The sequence below is a fragment of the Panthera tigris genome, chromosome B3 (assembly GCF_018350195.1).
Source record: "Panthera tigris isolate Pti1 chromosome B3, P.tigris_Pti1_mat1.1, whole genome shotgun sequence".
Classification (NCBI taxonomy): domain Eukaryota; kingdom Metazoa; phylum Chordata; class Mammalia; order Carnivora; family Felidae; genus Panthera; species Panthera tigris.
In genome coordinates, this window is record NC_056665.1 from 112,930,183 (window position 1) to 112,946,562 (window position 16,380).

A 16,380-nucleotide genomic window follows, 5' to 3' on the forward strand; every position below is an offset into this window, starting at 1 on the left:
ACACACCTGCCCGTGACTGCGCTCTTATTGGCCAGACACCGACACAAGCCTCCTGGCGTCAGCTGTAGGGGCTCGTCCCTGGAGGGAGAGTCCCAGCCAGGGCTGGATGACGTCATCAAAGGCGTGTTTAGGCCCTGAGGAACAGTGGGCGGGGTCTGTGGGAAGGTGTGAGGGGGGCTGGTAGGGGGCGTGGGGGCGTGGCCGGGCGGTGGTAACGTCACGGGGCGGGGCGGTGCAACTGGCGCCCGGGTAGGTAAGCCCGGCGCCTAGCGGCTGCGCTCACTTAAGACGGCTAGCCGCACGAAGTAGCTTCTAGGTCATCTGTGTCCCGCGCTGCCGGTCATGTCCCTGAGAAGCAGCCTCTCGCGTCTCCTCCGGACGCGAGTGCATTCCGTCCTGAAGAAGTCGGTTCACTCGGTGGCTGTGATCGGAGCCCCGTTCTCACAGGGACAGGTGAGAACCGGGACCTGGCACCGTGGGGCAGAACCTGGAGAAAGCGGGGGTGGGGTGAGGGACGGGGAGGCGAGGAGAAGATGGGGAGAGACGGAGGGGCACGAGGTGGTGGGTTCCCGCTATTGGGCACCGGGAGAGCACGTGGGGTTTTCCCTGGTAGAAGATGGGGAGGGAGGAAGGAGATGGAGGGCATCCTGTTTGCGCTGCGGGCGGGGGGCCGCGGGCTGGCGGGTTTCTGCGGCCTCCCCTGGAGGAGCGAGAAAGTGGTGGGACCCGCTTGGGGTGTTGGAGGGGAGGGGAGGAGGGACAGGATTTCATGGAGGGGCTGGAAGGGGAAGAAACCGGCCAGAATACCCGGTGGAAAATCGAGGGAGAAGAGGTTGAAGAGAGCGACCGAGGATTTAAGGCTTCAGGGTCTATTCTCAGAAAGCGTTCACTGGCGGGGAAATTGGCGCTGCCGGCTCTCGCGGCGGGAGGCCGGGAGGCCGGGAGGCCGGGAGGGGCTGTTTTGATCAATGAAGGAAAGCTGCGGTCGTGGAGAGCTCACCGCTCTAGAAGTCCGGGCTCAGGCCTTTGCCAGCCACACTCACACACCCCCCGGCCGCCGGATCCTGACCTGGCTCAGCCCCTTCCCCTGTCTTGGCCTCTGCTTGTTCTTCCCACAGCCTGGGGCTTGGAAGGTTGATGGGATTCCAGTAATAGTTGTTTTCCCCTCTTTCCCTGCAAGTGTTTGAAATGAGCAGTCCTCAGGTGAAAATAAAATGAAGGGCTAATGCTGTCACAGGTTTTCAGAGGGATCTGTTGGGAACTAAGTATAGAATTAGCAAATTTCTGTATTTTTGTGAAATAAAGTGGTCTTATTTCCAATCCTCTGACCTCAGATCTAAATGTGTAATTTGTGTGACAGAAAAGAAAAGGAGTGGAACGTGGTCCTGCTGCCATCCGAGAAGCTGGCTTGATGAAAAGACTCTCCAGTTTAGGTAAGTAGCTGGATTTGAGATGTCTGTGATGGCCGGTAACGGACCAGTTCAGTCTCCTCTTATATCCAGGGACTGCCGAGTATCCGCTGTGTTCTTGGGAAGCATCTCTCATCCTCCCTTGGATTCCATCTGCAGTTCAAGATCTATCCGGGAGTCTTCAGGCAGTCTTGTTGCAATAAAGAGAGTAACTGTGTGTGGAAGGCAAGGAGGTGGAGTGACGCAGGACCTGGAGCAAGCTTAGTGGCTACCAAGCAGTGCTAAGAACGCTCGCTCCAGCTTTAACCGCTCAGCTTTCCCCCCTCAAATTCTAGTTCTCTTAATTCTGTCATGAGGCGGTTCTGATTCATCAGTCTAGCCAGTTTCCTCTCTTCATGTCATTTGTTTCCTCCCCAGGATGAATAGCCTTATATTACTATAAGCAGAGCCTTAGATCAGTATTTCTCAAACTTTTCCCTGATTATGAAAATCACTTGGGTTGCTTGTTTTGTTGTTTGTTTGCTTTTATTTTTGAGCGAGAGAGAAACAGAGATTGGGTTACTTGTTAAAAATACAGGGTCCTAGGCTCCTCCATGGAATAGTCTGGTTTATTGGCTCTGTGGTGGGACCCAGACATGTGCATTTTCACAAGTGCCCAGGTAATCCGCAGTAAAGTTGCAGTTGTGTGATTAGGATAGTACTCTAAACTTCTTGAAGATGACCCACAGATAAATGCTATTTATATAGTAATAGAGAACACTTCTTTTGGTAAGAAGGCATCAAATTCCAACTTGAATGGGAGGAATGTTCTTCCTTTTATTTTACCTGAATGTTTCTAGCTGCTTTTTAAGGTCATTTCCTCCATTCACATTAGGACCATTCACAGATCTTTTCTGAAGCTGTAAGTGCAAAATGCATGGCAACAGGGAGCTGTAGGTCCTGAAGATAATCATGTGGAATCTAGGTGAACTACAACTCCTTTCCCTACTCTTGCTTTGAAATCTCCTCTGCTGATCATTGAGTTCATTAGGGTGGATCATCCTCCTAAAACAGAGGAATAATGAAGTCACCAAAATCACCTTGAGTTGAGGTGTACTTCATATACCTCTGGCTACGTCTAGATATGGTGTCTTTGGTTGAATACTCAAAACTCTCATCTGTTAAATAATTAAAGTTTCTTCTTCAATAGGGTCTCTTTCTTAATCATTTTTAAAAAAAGTTTATGTATTCTGAGAGAATGAGAGAAAGTGCTAGTGAGCATATATGTGTGCCCTCCAGGAAGGGGCAGAGAGAGAGGGAGGGAGGGAGAATCCCAAGCAGACTCCATTCTGTCAGCACAGAGCCTGACATGGGGCTTGAACTCATGACCTGAGATCGTGAGATCGTGAGATCGTGACCTGAGATCGTGACCTGAGCTGAAACCAAGAGTCAGATGCTCAACCAACTGAGCCACTCAGGTGCCCCTCTTTCTTGATCATTTTAATAACTCTCCAGGTTCATCACTGAAGATTAAAGATAAATTGAGATTTAGTTTTAATGTCATAAAGGGAAGAAGTTTCTATTCCTGTTTATAAATGAGGATACTGTCCCTTTAAATCCCTTTTTAAGTTTATTTATTTTGAGAGCGAGAGAGAGAGTGAGTGGGAGAAGGACAGAGAGAGGGAGAGTGAGAGAATGCCAAGCAGGCTCCACGCTGTCAGCACAGAGCCTGATGTGTGTGGGGCTCTATCCCAGGACCCTGGGATTGTGACCTGAGCCGAAATCAAGAGTCAGACGCTCAAATGACTGAGCTACCCAGGTGCCCCAAACCCTTTTTAAAGGCATCGTTTTACACTGAAGACAACAATTTCTGGTGATCGCTGGTTTTTAATACTGGGTAAACCTCTGCAGCCCATCTGATGAACTGGGCCTGGCCTTGCTCGAATTGCCTGCTCAGTGCTCAGTTCTACCTTAAGAGACTGATGAATCCATTTCAGCCTCTGACACGGGACACATTTATAATATTCAGCTGAGGCTGCTGATTGAAAGGGAAGGGCACATTTATAGCAGCTTCCCTTACTCATGCTTTGTAGACCTTTCCTGTCCTAGCTCATGGAATTTTCCCACTCCAACCTGGGAAAGGCCATTCTCCCTCAAATACTACTCCCTCAAATAACTCCTCTGTAAACGCTCACCCTACAGTGATGGTGAAGCTTCGGTTTATTTGGTCTTCCCTTTAATTTTTTCAGATATTTTCAGTTTTACAATTTATATCCTTACCCTGTAGCAGACTGGAAGGCCAGTATCAACAGCAGCCCAAAATAGAATCTCATTGCATATTAATATGATTGTGGCACTCAGCAGATTTCCAGCATGTGGTTTTGGCTAATCTCCAAAAATATGTTGGAGAAAGGTACCATGAGAAGTTTCCATTGCTATATTGTGAAACAGTACTAAAGTAGTACTTTCGAAGAAGCAGCATGGGTCAAATTTGAGGGGACAGAAGACTCATAGAAAGGTAACGTTCACAAATCCCTTTGTTCCTTGCTTTCAAGTCTGCTGTCACAGGCTGCTGGTGTTGTCATAGCATTGGTCAAACTTCCTGTTTTCTTGAATGAATGTATTTGACTTAGTGTCTGCTTTTGGTTTTCCCTTTTCCCGGATTTGGTAAGGACACCAATAATGGTTCCTCTGTCAGGTAACCACTTATTTTAGTATATAAGGAGAGCCTGAGAGAGATGAAGAGGCAATTGCTCTGGCAAGGCTCAGATGCGGTACCTCTGCTCCTGATTCTGGTTAGCTCTGACAGCCATGGTAATTTGCCCCTTTTTTCTTCAGAGGTTAAAGGAGTGTTCTGTGGGGGGAAGATAGCTGTAAACTGAGATGAAGTTTTCGGCCTTTATCATTGTAATTAAGTAATTTGACTCAGCTGTGGCACTGAAAGGAGGTTCCGGCCACTGAAACAACCATCTAAATTAACTGCCACTGTGACCAAGCCAAGAGTCCCAGAGTTTATTCAGGAAGCCATGTGGGAGCTACTCTGATTACCCTCAACTAGGCTAGAGACCTTTGTTCTTCCTGTTCCATTTGGTGCTCTATCAGAACAGAAATCTCTTTGGTTGAGACCCAAGAATATGGTCTGCTTCAGGAAGAACGAGAGAGGGCCCGAGGTAGCTGCTTCACGTGAAGATCTGAAGTACGAGAGCTGTTCATTTGGTACAGATTGGTGTGTGAGTTCAGGGGTGTGTATTTGCTTTCAGTGGTTGGTAGAGAAAATCAGCATTCATGAGTCTAGTTGTATAATACTGCTACTTGAGCCTGGCTTCCACCCTGCTGTTCCACTGAAACTACCTTGAGCAAGCCCACGGATTTGTCAGCCTTTATTTTGCTGGACCTCTCTATTGTACAACTGACCACTGTATTCTGGAAATACTCTGTTAGCAGACACTATTCCCTTTTGAGTCTCTTCTCTCCATTGACTCCTGGACTCCTCTGTGGGATCCTCCTCTCCTTCCCAACCCTCAAATATTGACCCGAGTGTTCCTCCAATTTTGTTCTAAGGAGCCTCCCCCGCCCTCTCACAGATGTCTCAAACTCAACTTGTTCAAAACAAAATTCATTATCTTCTCCCTCAAATACACTTCTCCTGCTGTCTTTCCACTGTCTGTTTCATGCTATCACTCGTTATCCAGTTTACTCAAGTCCAACTCTAAGACCATCACAATCCTTTGCTTCTTCCCTTTTGTGCCTTACATGTTGATCACAAAGTCTTGTTTGTTTTTTTTCCTCCTAAATGATTAGAGTCCTTCAGCATAATGGTACTGCTGTACTTGTGTCCTCCTGACACCTGACTATAACTTTCCAATGATATCTTTTGTCCCATTCTTGCCTTCCTTGGTTCACATTCTTTGCTGCCACCAGAGTGAGCTAAGACTTTCTCCTTGGCTTAGTTTTACATGCATCCATGCTTCTCAGTCCTGTCATTCATATACTATCTTTGCTAATTTGCCATATTTTTCATTTTGGTGTTTTTCTTTAAATTGGACTTAAAGCCTCATATGTTTAAAATGTAGCCTGACCCTATAATAAACAGTGAAATCTCAGGCTTGTACTAGATACAGTTTTCTAATACACTCTCATTTAATAGTTTCACATTTTGATATCTGCGCTTCAGCCCCTAGTGCTATGTGTTCCACGTGTCAACCAAAAGGACAGCTTCCACATAATTTGACCCTAATCTACCTCAGCTTTCTCTCCACCCACATTCTGCCTTATTTTCATGGTAGCTAGAGTTGTGGGCACTTGACCTAGGCTCCACGAACAGAAGCACCCATCTTAAACTTTGACTTGAGATTCAAGAAGAAAGGGCAGCAAAGAGTTAATTTTTTGATGGGCAGGGGTGGTAGCAATGCTAGCAGTGGCTTCTGTCCAGTCTTGGTGGGGTCAGCCATGCCAGCTGCATGCGGTTCCTCTTCCCAGTAGTGGAGGTGACCGTAGCAATAGGCTCTTTCCTGGACCATCCAGCAGTATGACTTTTGGAGGCTTTATTCCTGGTAATATGGCCTTTAAAGCAGATATTGGCCCTCTTAAAGACTCTGGGAGTTGCCCAAATTGAATAAATTGCTTTTCTGCTGTAATTAGCCAGAATAGGTTTCTGTTGCTTGCAGCTTAGAGATCCTGATTGATACCTAGTTGACATATTCCAGTGAGGAAAAAATTGCCACGTGGACTACAATATTCAAAATCCTCCCTCTTTCTAGGCCCTTGATGATAAATTCTTGTTCTTTTGGTTGCTTTTTCCCTAGTACTTGACACAGTCTTCTTGTAAGTTAATATAACTCATTAGGTTACAGTTTCTTTGGCCGTAAGTTAATTTAGGACTATATCTTCATCTTTTTGGATTTTAGCAACTCCCTGTTCTCTTGGTGCTTTGATTTCTGAACCATCATGTTCCTTAATGTGACTTGGGAAAAGAACCTCAAGTTTTAAAGATATTTTCAAGTTCCAGGCATGCCTGACTGTAGTAATGTGTTACTGTGACTTAAAAATTATTTTTAAACAATTTATTTTTTACGTTTTATTTATTTTTTTGAGAGAGAGAGAGACAGAGCACAAGTAGGGGGTGGGGGGGATGAGGCGAGTGAGAGGGAGACACAGAATCCGAAGCAGGCTCCAGGCTCTGAGCCGTCAGCACAGAGCCCGATGCGGGGCTCGAACTCACGGACCGCAAGATCGTGACCTGAGTCGAAGTCGGACGCTTAACCGACTGAGCCACCCAGGCGCCCCTGGTTTTTTTTTTTTTCTTAAAAAAAATTTGTTTTTAATGTTTATTTTTGAGAGAGAGCACGTTTGAGTGGGGGAGGGGCAGAGAGTGAGGGAGACAGATGATCTGAAGCAGGCTTCTGCTGACAGTGGAAAGCCTGATGCAGCTCTGTGGGGCTCAAACCCACAAACTGTGAGATCATGACCTGAGCCAAAGTTGGATGCTTAGCTGAATGAGCCAGCCAGGCACCTCTCAGGTTTATTTCTCAAGAACAGCTTTTAGGGGCACCTGGGTGGCTTAGTCGGTTAAGCGTCCAACTTCGGCTCAGGTCATGATCTCACGGTTCATGGGTTCGAGCCCTGCATCGGGCTCTGTGCTGACAGCTCAGAGCCTGCAGCCGGTTTCAGATTCTGTGTCTCCCTCTCTCTCTGCCCCTCCCCCCACTCGTGCTATGTCGCCCTTTGTCTCAAAAATAAATAAACCTTAAAAAAAAAAAACAGCTTTTAGTCCCTACAAACTAACAAGTTCATTCACTTTTTTTTTTAAATTTTTTTTTTTAACGTTTATTTATTTTTGAGACAGAGAGAGACAGAGCATGAACGGGGGAGGGGCAGAGAGAGAGGGAGACACAGAATCGGAAGCAGGCTCCAGGCTCCGAGCCATCAGCCCAGAGCCCAGCGCGGGGCTCGAACTCACCGCGAGATCGTGACCTGAGCTGAAGTCGGACGCTTAACTGACTGCACCACCCAGGTGCCCCCATTCACTAACTTTTATATTAAAAAAATTTGAGCACTGCTAAGGCTTAGATACTGGGAATATAATAGTGAACAGAACAAATCCTTGTTATCTTAGAGCTCATTCTAATGAAGAGTGGTTGGAAACAGACATAAGTAAAATCTACAGTATGTCAGATGGTAATGGGTACTGTGGAATAAATGAAGCAAGGAGTGGGGAATACTAAGTAAACATTGCATATGTAGATGGAGAGGCCTTACTCAGAGGGAGTCATGTGAGCAGACCTTTGGCAGGTGAAGAAAGGAATCTGGGAGCATTTTAGGCAGATGAAACAGTAAGACTCAGAGACAGAAAGGTGTCTGGAATGTTCAGGGAACAAAAGCCATTACTGAGCTCTAGCCAGTGATTGCTGCATGGGAAGGGGGGGAGGGCTTTCTATGCTTCTCTCCAATTTTTCAAGAAAAGCCAGAAATATGGATTTTTATGGTAGATCTGCATTGTTTATTTTATTATTTTTTTTAACGTTTATTTATTTTTGAGACAGAGAGAGACAGAGCATGAATGGGGGAGGGTCAGAGAGAGAGGGAGACACAGAATCTGAAACAGGCTCCAGGCTCTGAGCTGTCAGCAGAGAGCCTGACGTGGGGCTCGAACTCATGAACCGTGAGATCATGACCTGAGCCGAAGTCGGACGCTCAACCGACTGAGCCACCCAGGTGCCCCTGATCTGCATTGTTTTAAGAAATCTATATCCATACAATGGAGTATTATTGAACCATAAAAAGGAATGAATTGCTAATTCATGCTACAGTATGGGTAAATGTTGAAAGCATTATACTAAGTAAAAGAAAGCAGGCACAAAGGCCACATTGCATGATTCCATTTATATGAATTGTCCAGAATAGGCAAATCCATAGAGATAGAAAGTAGACTAGTTCAGGGACTAGTGGGGAGAAGGCAATGGGGAGTGGCTGGCAGTGGGCACTGGTTTCTTTCTGGAAAGTGATGAAGCTGTTCTGTAATTAGTAATTTGCTTAGCAATATGCTGTGGCAAGAGCATATATCACTGGTGTGCATGAATAAAGGCAAATCTCTTAAAGACATTGGGATTTGGCAAATATCCGTATAACCAGTCTTATAAAGGCAGCAAAGAATTTAATTTACACGTTTTATTTCAAAGTTGTTTGATCCATTTGTCATGTTCTAGACATTGTGCTACGCTCTTGCTATAGTGTCATTCTTAATTTGTTAAGAACAAATGATACCTGTTAGAATGGCCAGCATCAAAAAACCCAGAAACTAACAAGCATTGGTGAGGATGTGGAGATATTAGAAACCCTTGTGCACTGTTGGTGGGAATGTAAAATAACTTAGCTGCTGTCAAAAACAATATAGTGGTTCCTTGGAAAATTAAAAATAAAGTTAACATGTGACCCAGCAATTTCACTTCAGGCATATACCCCAAAGAATTGAAAGCAAGGTCTTTAAGAGCTATTTATAGACCCATGTCCATAGCATTATACACAATAACAAGAAGGTATTCATACAACGGAATATTAGCCTTAAGAAAGGAAATTCTGACATACGTTGTAACATGGGTGAAACTTGAGAACATTATGCTAAGTGAAAGAAGTCACAAAAAGACAAATGCTGTATGATTCCACTTATGAGGTACCTAGAGAAATCAAATTCATAGAGACAGAAAACAAAATGGTGGTTGCCAGCGACTGGGGGAAGGGAGAATGAAGAAATATTGTTTAATGGGTACAGAATTTCAGTTTTGCAAGATGAAAAGAATCCTAGAGGTGGATGGTAGTTAAAACGGTTATATAAAAATATGAATGTACTTATTACCACTTAAAAATGGTTATTTTTGGGGCGCCTGGGTGGCTCAGTCGGTTAAGCGTCCGACTTCGGCTCAGGTCACGATCTCGCAGTATGTGGGTTCGAGCCCCACGTCGGGCTCTGTGCTGACAGCTCAGAGCCTGGAGCCTGTTTCATATTCTGTGTCTCCTCTTTCTGCCCCTCCCCTGCTTGAGTTCTGTCTGTCTCTCTCAAAAATAAGTGAGCATTAAAAAAAATTTTTTTTAATGGTTATTTTTAGGGGCACCTGGGTGGCTCAGTCAGTTAAGCGTCTGACTTTGGCTCAGGTCAGATCTCGTGGTTTGGGGGTTTGAGTCCCGCATCGGGCTCTGTGCTGACAGCTCGGAGCCTGGAGCCTGCTTCAGATTCTGTGTCTCCCTCTCTGCCCCTACCTGGCTTGCACTCTGTCTGTCTCTCTCTCAAAAATAAATAAAACATTAAAAAAAAATTTTATGGTTATTTTTTAAATATATTTTTAAAGTTTTTATTTATTTATTTCGAGAGAGAGAGAGACAGAGAGTGGGGGGGGGGGCAAAGAGAGAGGGAGAGAGAGAATTCCAAGCAAGCTCCACATTGTCAGCACAAAGCCGGATGCAGCTCAAACCCACGAACTGTGAGATGATGACCTGAGCCAAAACCAAGAGTCAGATGCCTAACCTGACTGAGCCACCCCCCAAAATGGATATTTTTATGTGTATTTTACCACAATTTAAAGGAAGCCTTAATTCATATTCTATTCTAACTTATTTTTTAAGAACAAGGTTGTAGCTTCTCTTAAGACATAAAAATGCCACGTGCTTGAAGAATTTTTTTGGCTTCTTAGCACACTGTTTTGCTCTATAAATCAAAGCTGAGAATGAACAAACAAAAAAAGTAAAGTATGTCCTGAAGACTTCGAGAAACTTTCCCAAGCCCCTACAATCAGCAGAAGTAGTTGAGAATCTCGTTTCTTGCTGTATATGACCTGATGGCTGGATTGGTGCAGTCAGCTGTCTTCTCAGCTCTTGCAGCAGCCAAAGAAACTCCATGGCACTATCATAAGTGGGTGGTCTCCTATTTCTTAAAGTCCTGTGTGTTCCTAGTGTATTCCCTCTCTCATTTCCCATGACAGATACTTCAAGTCTTTACCCATAATCCTCATGGCCCTGTCTTTCCAACTAAGGCATGGACTCCTTTACAGTTCTTCTCCCTGTCATCCCCCAATTAGTTGTATCGACCCACTCTCAGAGGATGAGGGATACAGTCCTAACAGTATTAGGGAGATGCGTGTGAAAAGAGCACAAAATAACAATGGCTTAAGAAAAATAGTTTCACTCTCCAGTAAACAGAATCTGGAGAGAAGTCCAGAGCTGGTTTGGCCGCTCTGTAAGTTCAGACCTAGATTCTTACCTTGCTGTGTTACCAGCAAGGCCTCTGTCTAGTGGTCCCAGATGGTGTGGCCTCGTTTCTGGCAGCAGGGCACAAGAATGGACAGAAGGGGGCAAAGGGAGAACTCTGTGTTTTCCCTTAAGGGAAGTTCCCAAGAAGTTGCAGGATGTTTCTGCTTATCGTTTTGGACCCAAAGGGCCACATGGCCACACCAAGGAACAAGGGAAGATGCCGAGTTTAGTCTCCATTCTAAGAGGTCATGCTCCCAACTAAAGTTCTGTCTCTGCAGAACAAGTGAAGGACAGATCTTGGACAAGTTAACAGTCATACCACTTCCCTGGGTTCTAGATCCCATCTCTCCTGACCTTTGAGTGTTCTTGTTCTAACAATTATCCCTTCCCTCCCTTTGTTCTGCAAATCTTACCGTCCTGCCATCCTCCTTGGTCTTTATGTAGCCTTCCAGCTGTTGTCCAGTTGTTTCTCTTCCGAGCCACCATCCTGGCTTCTCTGCTGCCCTTTCACACTGCAGTTTGCTATAATCTGAGGTCTTGAGCCATCATTGCAATGAAACTGGTTTTGCCGAGGTCTCAGACCTCCTACTTCCTAACACAGTAGACACTGCAACATTCACCTTTATTCGACACTGTCTGCCACACCTTTATTGAAACAGACACCATTCTCTTCTGGTTTTAGCTCTCTGGTTGCTTTGCTAGATCTTCTGCTACCCACCCTTTACATGCTGGTGTTCCTCATGGGTTCTCTGCCCTTGATCCTCTTGGTTTAATGTTGTCTCAATTGGCAGTTTGTCCATTCCCATGGCTTTTCTGTCACCTGTATGCTGATGCCTCCAAAGCTTTATTTCCAACACTTGTTTCTGCTCTCAGCTCCAAACCTGTATCCCAGCTGGCTTCCATGTGTATATTCTTTTTAACTTTCTTATTATGGAAGTGTACAAACATAACAAAAGTAGATACAGTGACATAGTGCATTTGTTGTGTCTGTTGCCCAAGCATCAATCATTAATACATGGCAATCACCCTACTCCATGCCTTTCACAGCAAATCACAGACATCCTATTGTTTTATCTGCAAATACTTCATTAGATATCTTCAAAATATAAGAATTCTTTAAAATTTAACCATAATACTATTATCATACCTAAAAGAATATCAAATGCCCAGTGTTGGATAAATATAATAATAATAATAATAATAATAATAATAATAAATCTCCTCCCAACCAAGAGAACCTTTCCATAAAGGTAGTAGAGAAAGCAGTTATTGAATAAGCATTCAATCAGGAAATCTGCTAAGAGATTGCAAAGATAAAGAAATCTCCCAGGTGCAGCCCATTACATGTTTTCAAGATAAACAATAACTAGTCCTCTGGTTAGAGGATTTGACAGTAACATTTGTCAGAGCTCATCCTAACTTTATCATAGAAATTTGAACAACCACCAGAGGAAAACAAACTTCTCATATCCTAAGGCAGGAGGTATTTTAGCAAATTGGGGCAGGCTGCCCACCCCCTGTGCCCACAGAAGTTAGCCTCTGAATTTCCAGTCGTTGAGGGAAACATTCCTGGGGTAGGAGATTGACAAGAGGCTTATTTAATGTTATAAACGTTTACATGCATTTGAAAAGGACAGAGAAGGAAATTCTGAAACAAAAGGGAGCCAGGAGTCTTCCCCTTATAAACAGGGAAAATTAAGTCTATTTTTCCTCTGTCTCTGCCCTTAAACCAGTTAATGTCGACATTGTTTGACAGACTTAAGTTTTTTGCGATGTTTATTTACAGTTTGTTTGACTTGGGATCTTTATCTTTTTTTTCTTCTTCTTCCTTGTGGTGTATTTGTGGAGGAAACTAGGTCATTTGTCTGTGTAATAATCTGTTTGAATTTTGCAGATTACATCCCTGTGGTGTCCTGTGATGTGTTCTTTTGTGTTTCCTGTAAACTGATAATTGGATCTAGATCCTTGGTCAGATTCAGGCTTTTTTCCCCCTGGCAGTTCTGCAAAGTTGGTGGCAGTATATACACTTCCATCAGAAGTGATGTTATTCATCATTGAACACTGTGTAGAATTGATCCTTGTACTTGCTTCTGTGTGTTTTCAACAGGATAGTCTCTGACATCTCAAGGCCATCTATCCAGAACTGACCTCATCATCTCCACTCCCTTCCCCTGTGTCTTTCTCATCTTTAGAAGTAGAGCCAGAAAGCTGCAGGGCAGGCCCTTTATTTCCACACCCCCTCTAAGTATTGCTGGAATCTACTGCTTTATTTTTACAGTCCCCTTGTGGAGCTGCTCTTCTCCGGGCCAGTCCATTTCCCTCAGGCCCTCAGTACACTGGATCTGCAGTGTAGATTTTGATTTCTCACTTCCTGACCCTACTGCTTGGGTTCTGGGCCCTGCCCCCTCTTCTGCCTCCTCCTGCCTTTTCCTTCCACAATCCTCCCAGGAACCCTGGGCTCAGGGGAATTGTGAATTGTTCTCTAGGGCTGAAGGTATTATATGCCTCTTCTGCTTGGTAAGCCTTTTCCCCTTCCCCTTTTATTCCTGGCTAATACCTTCAAGATTCAGCTAGTGCCCCTGATAAGTCCTCCTGGCTCTTCCTGGGTCTGAGTCAGCACTTTCCTCTGTTCCCTTCACACACAGTGCCCGGCTGCCTCATAGCAGTAAGCACTGGACTGTCCTCTCACCAGACTGGGAGCTCGTTGAAATCTGTGGCCATACCTCATCTCCACATCCCCAGGACTTACTAGAGAGCCTGGCACACAGGAAGCACATAGTCCGCCTGTGCTGAAGGAAGACAGGGGCAAGCATCCTGGCCTTCTCCTGTAACTTCATTCAAATCATGCCCCATGGGATTTTCCCAGATCACTGTTTCCTTTCTCTCAAAATGATTGGCTCCTAAAAAAAAAAAAAAAATGATTGGCTCCTCAGAAGCCAGCTGATCTCCTGATTTTTGAGAATGTATGACTCAGAGTAACTGGCATATATCAAATTGTTTAACTGGCATATATCAATTGTTAAGCCTAGTATTAGGCTACTAGTTGATGAATTTATTTAAGCTAAATGTAAAAGTAGGTGATAACAGCCAGTTGTTGTCCCCTCTTCGAAACCTATGTTTCTTCATCAGGACCTGAGTCGCTGATGGTGAGTGCTTCTTCAAGTCAGGCTGGCCTCTAGTTACTTTAGAGAGCTGTTGCATTATTTATTTCAACATCCAACATAGCACAGTTCAGAGTCCTGGAACCTAAGGGATTACTGTGGTTGGTTTAAATAATTTAGTCTTTGAGTTAATTTTTTTCTTCCTTTTTGTTAAAATTTTTTTTAATGATTATTTTTGAGAGTGAGAGTGTGCTCAAGCGTGAGTGGGGGAGGGGCAGAGAGAGGAAAACACAGAATCCAAAGCAGGCTCCAAGCTGTTAGCACAGAGCCTGACATGGTATTTGAACCCACAAACCACTAGATACTGACCTGAGCCAAAGTCAGATGCTCAACTGACTGAGACACCCAGGTGTGCCCCTCCCTCTCTCTTAATGACCAGACTCTCTTGGTAGTGAGGGTGTATTAATATAATAGATGTGAGTAATGCTGAGATTGGGAGAAGATAGACCAAATCTTCCTGGCTCCCTACCCCCTGCCAAGAGACCAGAATTACTGAATAGAAAAAGAAGTAGAAAACTACTTCCTGTGTGACCCAAGAATTGAGTCACAGCAGGGCGTGTGGCATTGTGGTTAGGGCTTCTGAGAATTGGTGTTCCAAGATTAATTGGCTTTGCCTTTATATTCTTTTATAGGAGATGTGGACGATTCAAGCTGTGAGTGAGAACCGGACTCTATAGGAGCCATTTCAATGAGAAATCAGTGGACCTATGTGTGTTTGCTACTTCTCACCAGAAACTGATTTTATCAAAATGACATAGTCCTATTACAAACAGGTTTTGGGAAGTCTTAGGTTACACCATCAGTTTCAAGGAAAAGGGTAGGGTGGGGAGACAAACCACAAAGGTGCTTCACCCAACTGAACTAATTCGTAATCCTTAGCATGTGTAGGCTTTTCCTTGTTATCTCATTTAATACTCCTGGAAAGCACGTGAGATAGGACAAGCTCAGGAAATGAACTTGGTTGCAGATCTTGACTCTTAGGAAGTTAGGGGCTGGAGGGCAAGGATTCTTCCTTTTGCATCTACTGTGGCACTTGACTTCCTGTGGCCATCTTGTGTGCGCTCTGCTCGCAGCCCAGAGTGGTCTGGAATGCAGTCTGTCTGGTTTGAGGTTCCCTGGGAACACTCACCAGGAAGCCGGCCCAGGGTCTGGGGCAGGGAGCTGGACATCACAACCGTTGTTAACTGGCAATGCTGTAGTCACTAGCCTGATGTGTTGCCCTTTAAATCCTTTCTGGAACAAGGTAGAATATCAAGAACCTAAAAAAGATCACGTATTCTGAAGAGCAGTATTTTATCCCCAGGGATTGTCACTGTCTCTTCCTGAGGTTATACAGTGGAGCAGGCTGAAGTTTTGTTAGCATGTTGACAATGGCAGATCTCTTTTCCAGATAAGCTCAACAGTCTTGTTCTGAATGAGGGAAAATGGTTATACTGCTGTGTCTTGTGAAGCCGGAGGAACCCTCCTCTTCCCTCGATCCTGCCTGTGCTAGAACTGGGCTGTTAGGGTGCTGTCAGCCAGCGGTCCATCTGAGAAGGCCTGAGCTGGTTCACCGTGATCTAGAGGCATTAGAGGGCTGATGTGAGCTTGGTTCAGAGGGCATACATTGCTAAGCTTATCTTCAGACAGTGATACTCTGTTTTCCTTAGGAGAGGACGGACATAGCTAGAACACCAACTAGCAAGGAAGTTAAACTGGTGCTGCAAGTCATCTCGGTTACATGTCTCGAACTAAACTTTAACATTTTTTCCCCTCCCTTCCCCTCTCAAAAATTTTTTTTAATGTTTATTTTTGAGAGAGAGAGAGAGAGAGAGAGAGAGAGAGCGAGCATGAGCAGGAGAGGGGCAGAAAGAGAGGGAGACACAGTAGACCGAAGCAGGCTCCAGCCTCTGAGATGTCAACACAGAGCCCGACGTGGGGCTCGCGCTCATGAATGGTGAGATCATGACCTGAGCTGAAGTCGGACCCTTAACCGACTGAGCCACCCAGGTGCCCCTGAAGTTTTGAGTTCTATATTTAGATTTTTTTACTCAAGAATCACATTCATGCAAAGGCATCTATTGACACCATGTTTGTATCTTTTGATCTTGAGGTTAACTCTGGTACATGTCAGATGGACATGTCTGAAATGACTGGCCTGGCTGGCTCACCTTCTGTCCTCAAGCCAATGCCACTTTCCCTGCCCTGGTCTTCGTCAGCTGTGCTCCTCACTGCCTCAGAGAACTGGGTGGGGAGGAAGGAGGTGTTAGGAGCCCTGACTGAAGCAGCCTCCTCAGACTCAGAAGATGTGAACTACAACAAATACGTGTTCTCTGCGTGGTAGGATTTCTTGCCCTAATGCACTCAACTTGATACTGAGTCTAAGAAGAGCAGATTTTTACAGGCCTCCAGGACACATGATTCTGGAGGTTGTATAACCTCTGGCAGTTAAATGGCCCTAAATAAAAAATGAGTTTACCTTAAATAAGTCTCTTCGAAGGTTATTACCCAAATCACATTTTAGAGGTAACAGAAATTCTTATGTCAAGTGGCCTGAAGTAACTGGCCTTCTTTTCCTAATGTAGACTTCAGGCAACACTGCCACTGTTTTC

The 16,380-nt window shown here is 44.7% G+C and overlaps 1 protein-coding gene across 2 annotated transcripts in view; it reads left to right on the forward strand.

Moving 5' to 3' along the window:
• Nucleotides 1-210: 210 nt before the first annotated feature.
• ARG2 (arginase 2) overlaps nucleotides 211-16,380 on the forward strand; it is a 30,757-nt gene continuing 14,587 nt past the window's right edge. Inside the window, exons 1-2 of one of the 2 annotated variants that reach the window (XM_042989958.1) lie at nucleotides 211-453; nucleotides 1,361-1,433. In XM_042989958.1, coding sequence (XP_042845892.1) covers nucleotides 343-453; nucleotides 1,361-1,433 — 184 coding nt within the window. In that variant the 5' untranslated portion in view covers nucleotides 211-342. The remainder of the gene's footprint in view (nucleotides 454-1,360; nucleotides 1,434-16,380) is intronic. The other variant, XM_007095162.3, reaches the window with a different exon arrangement.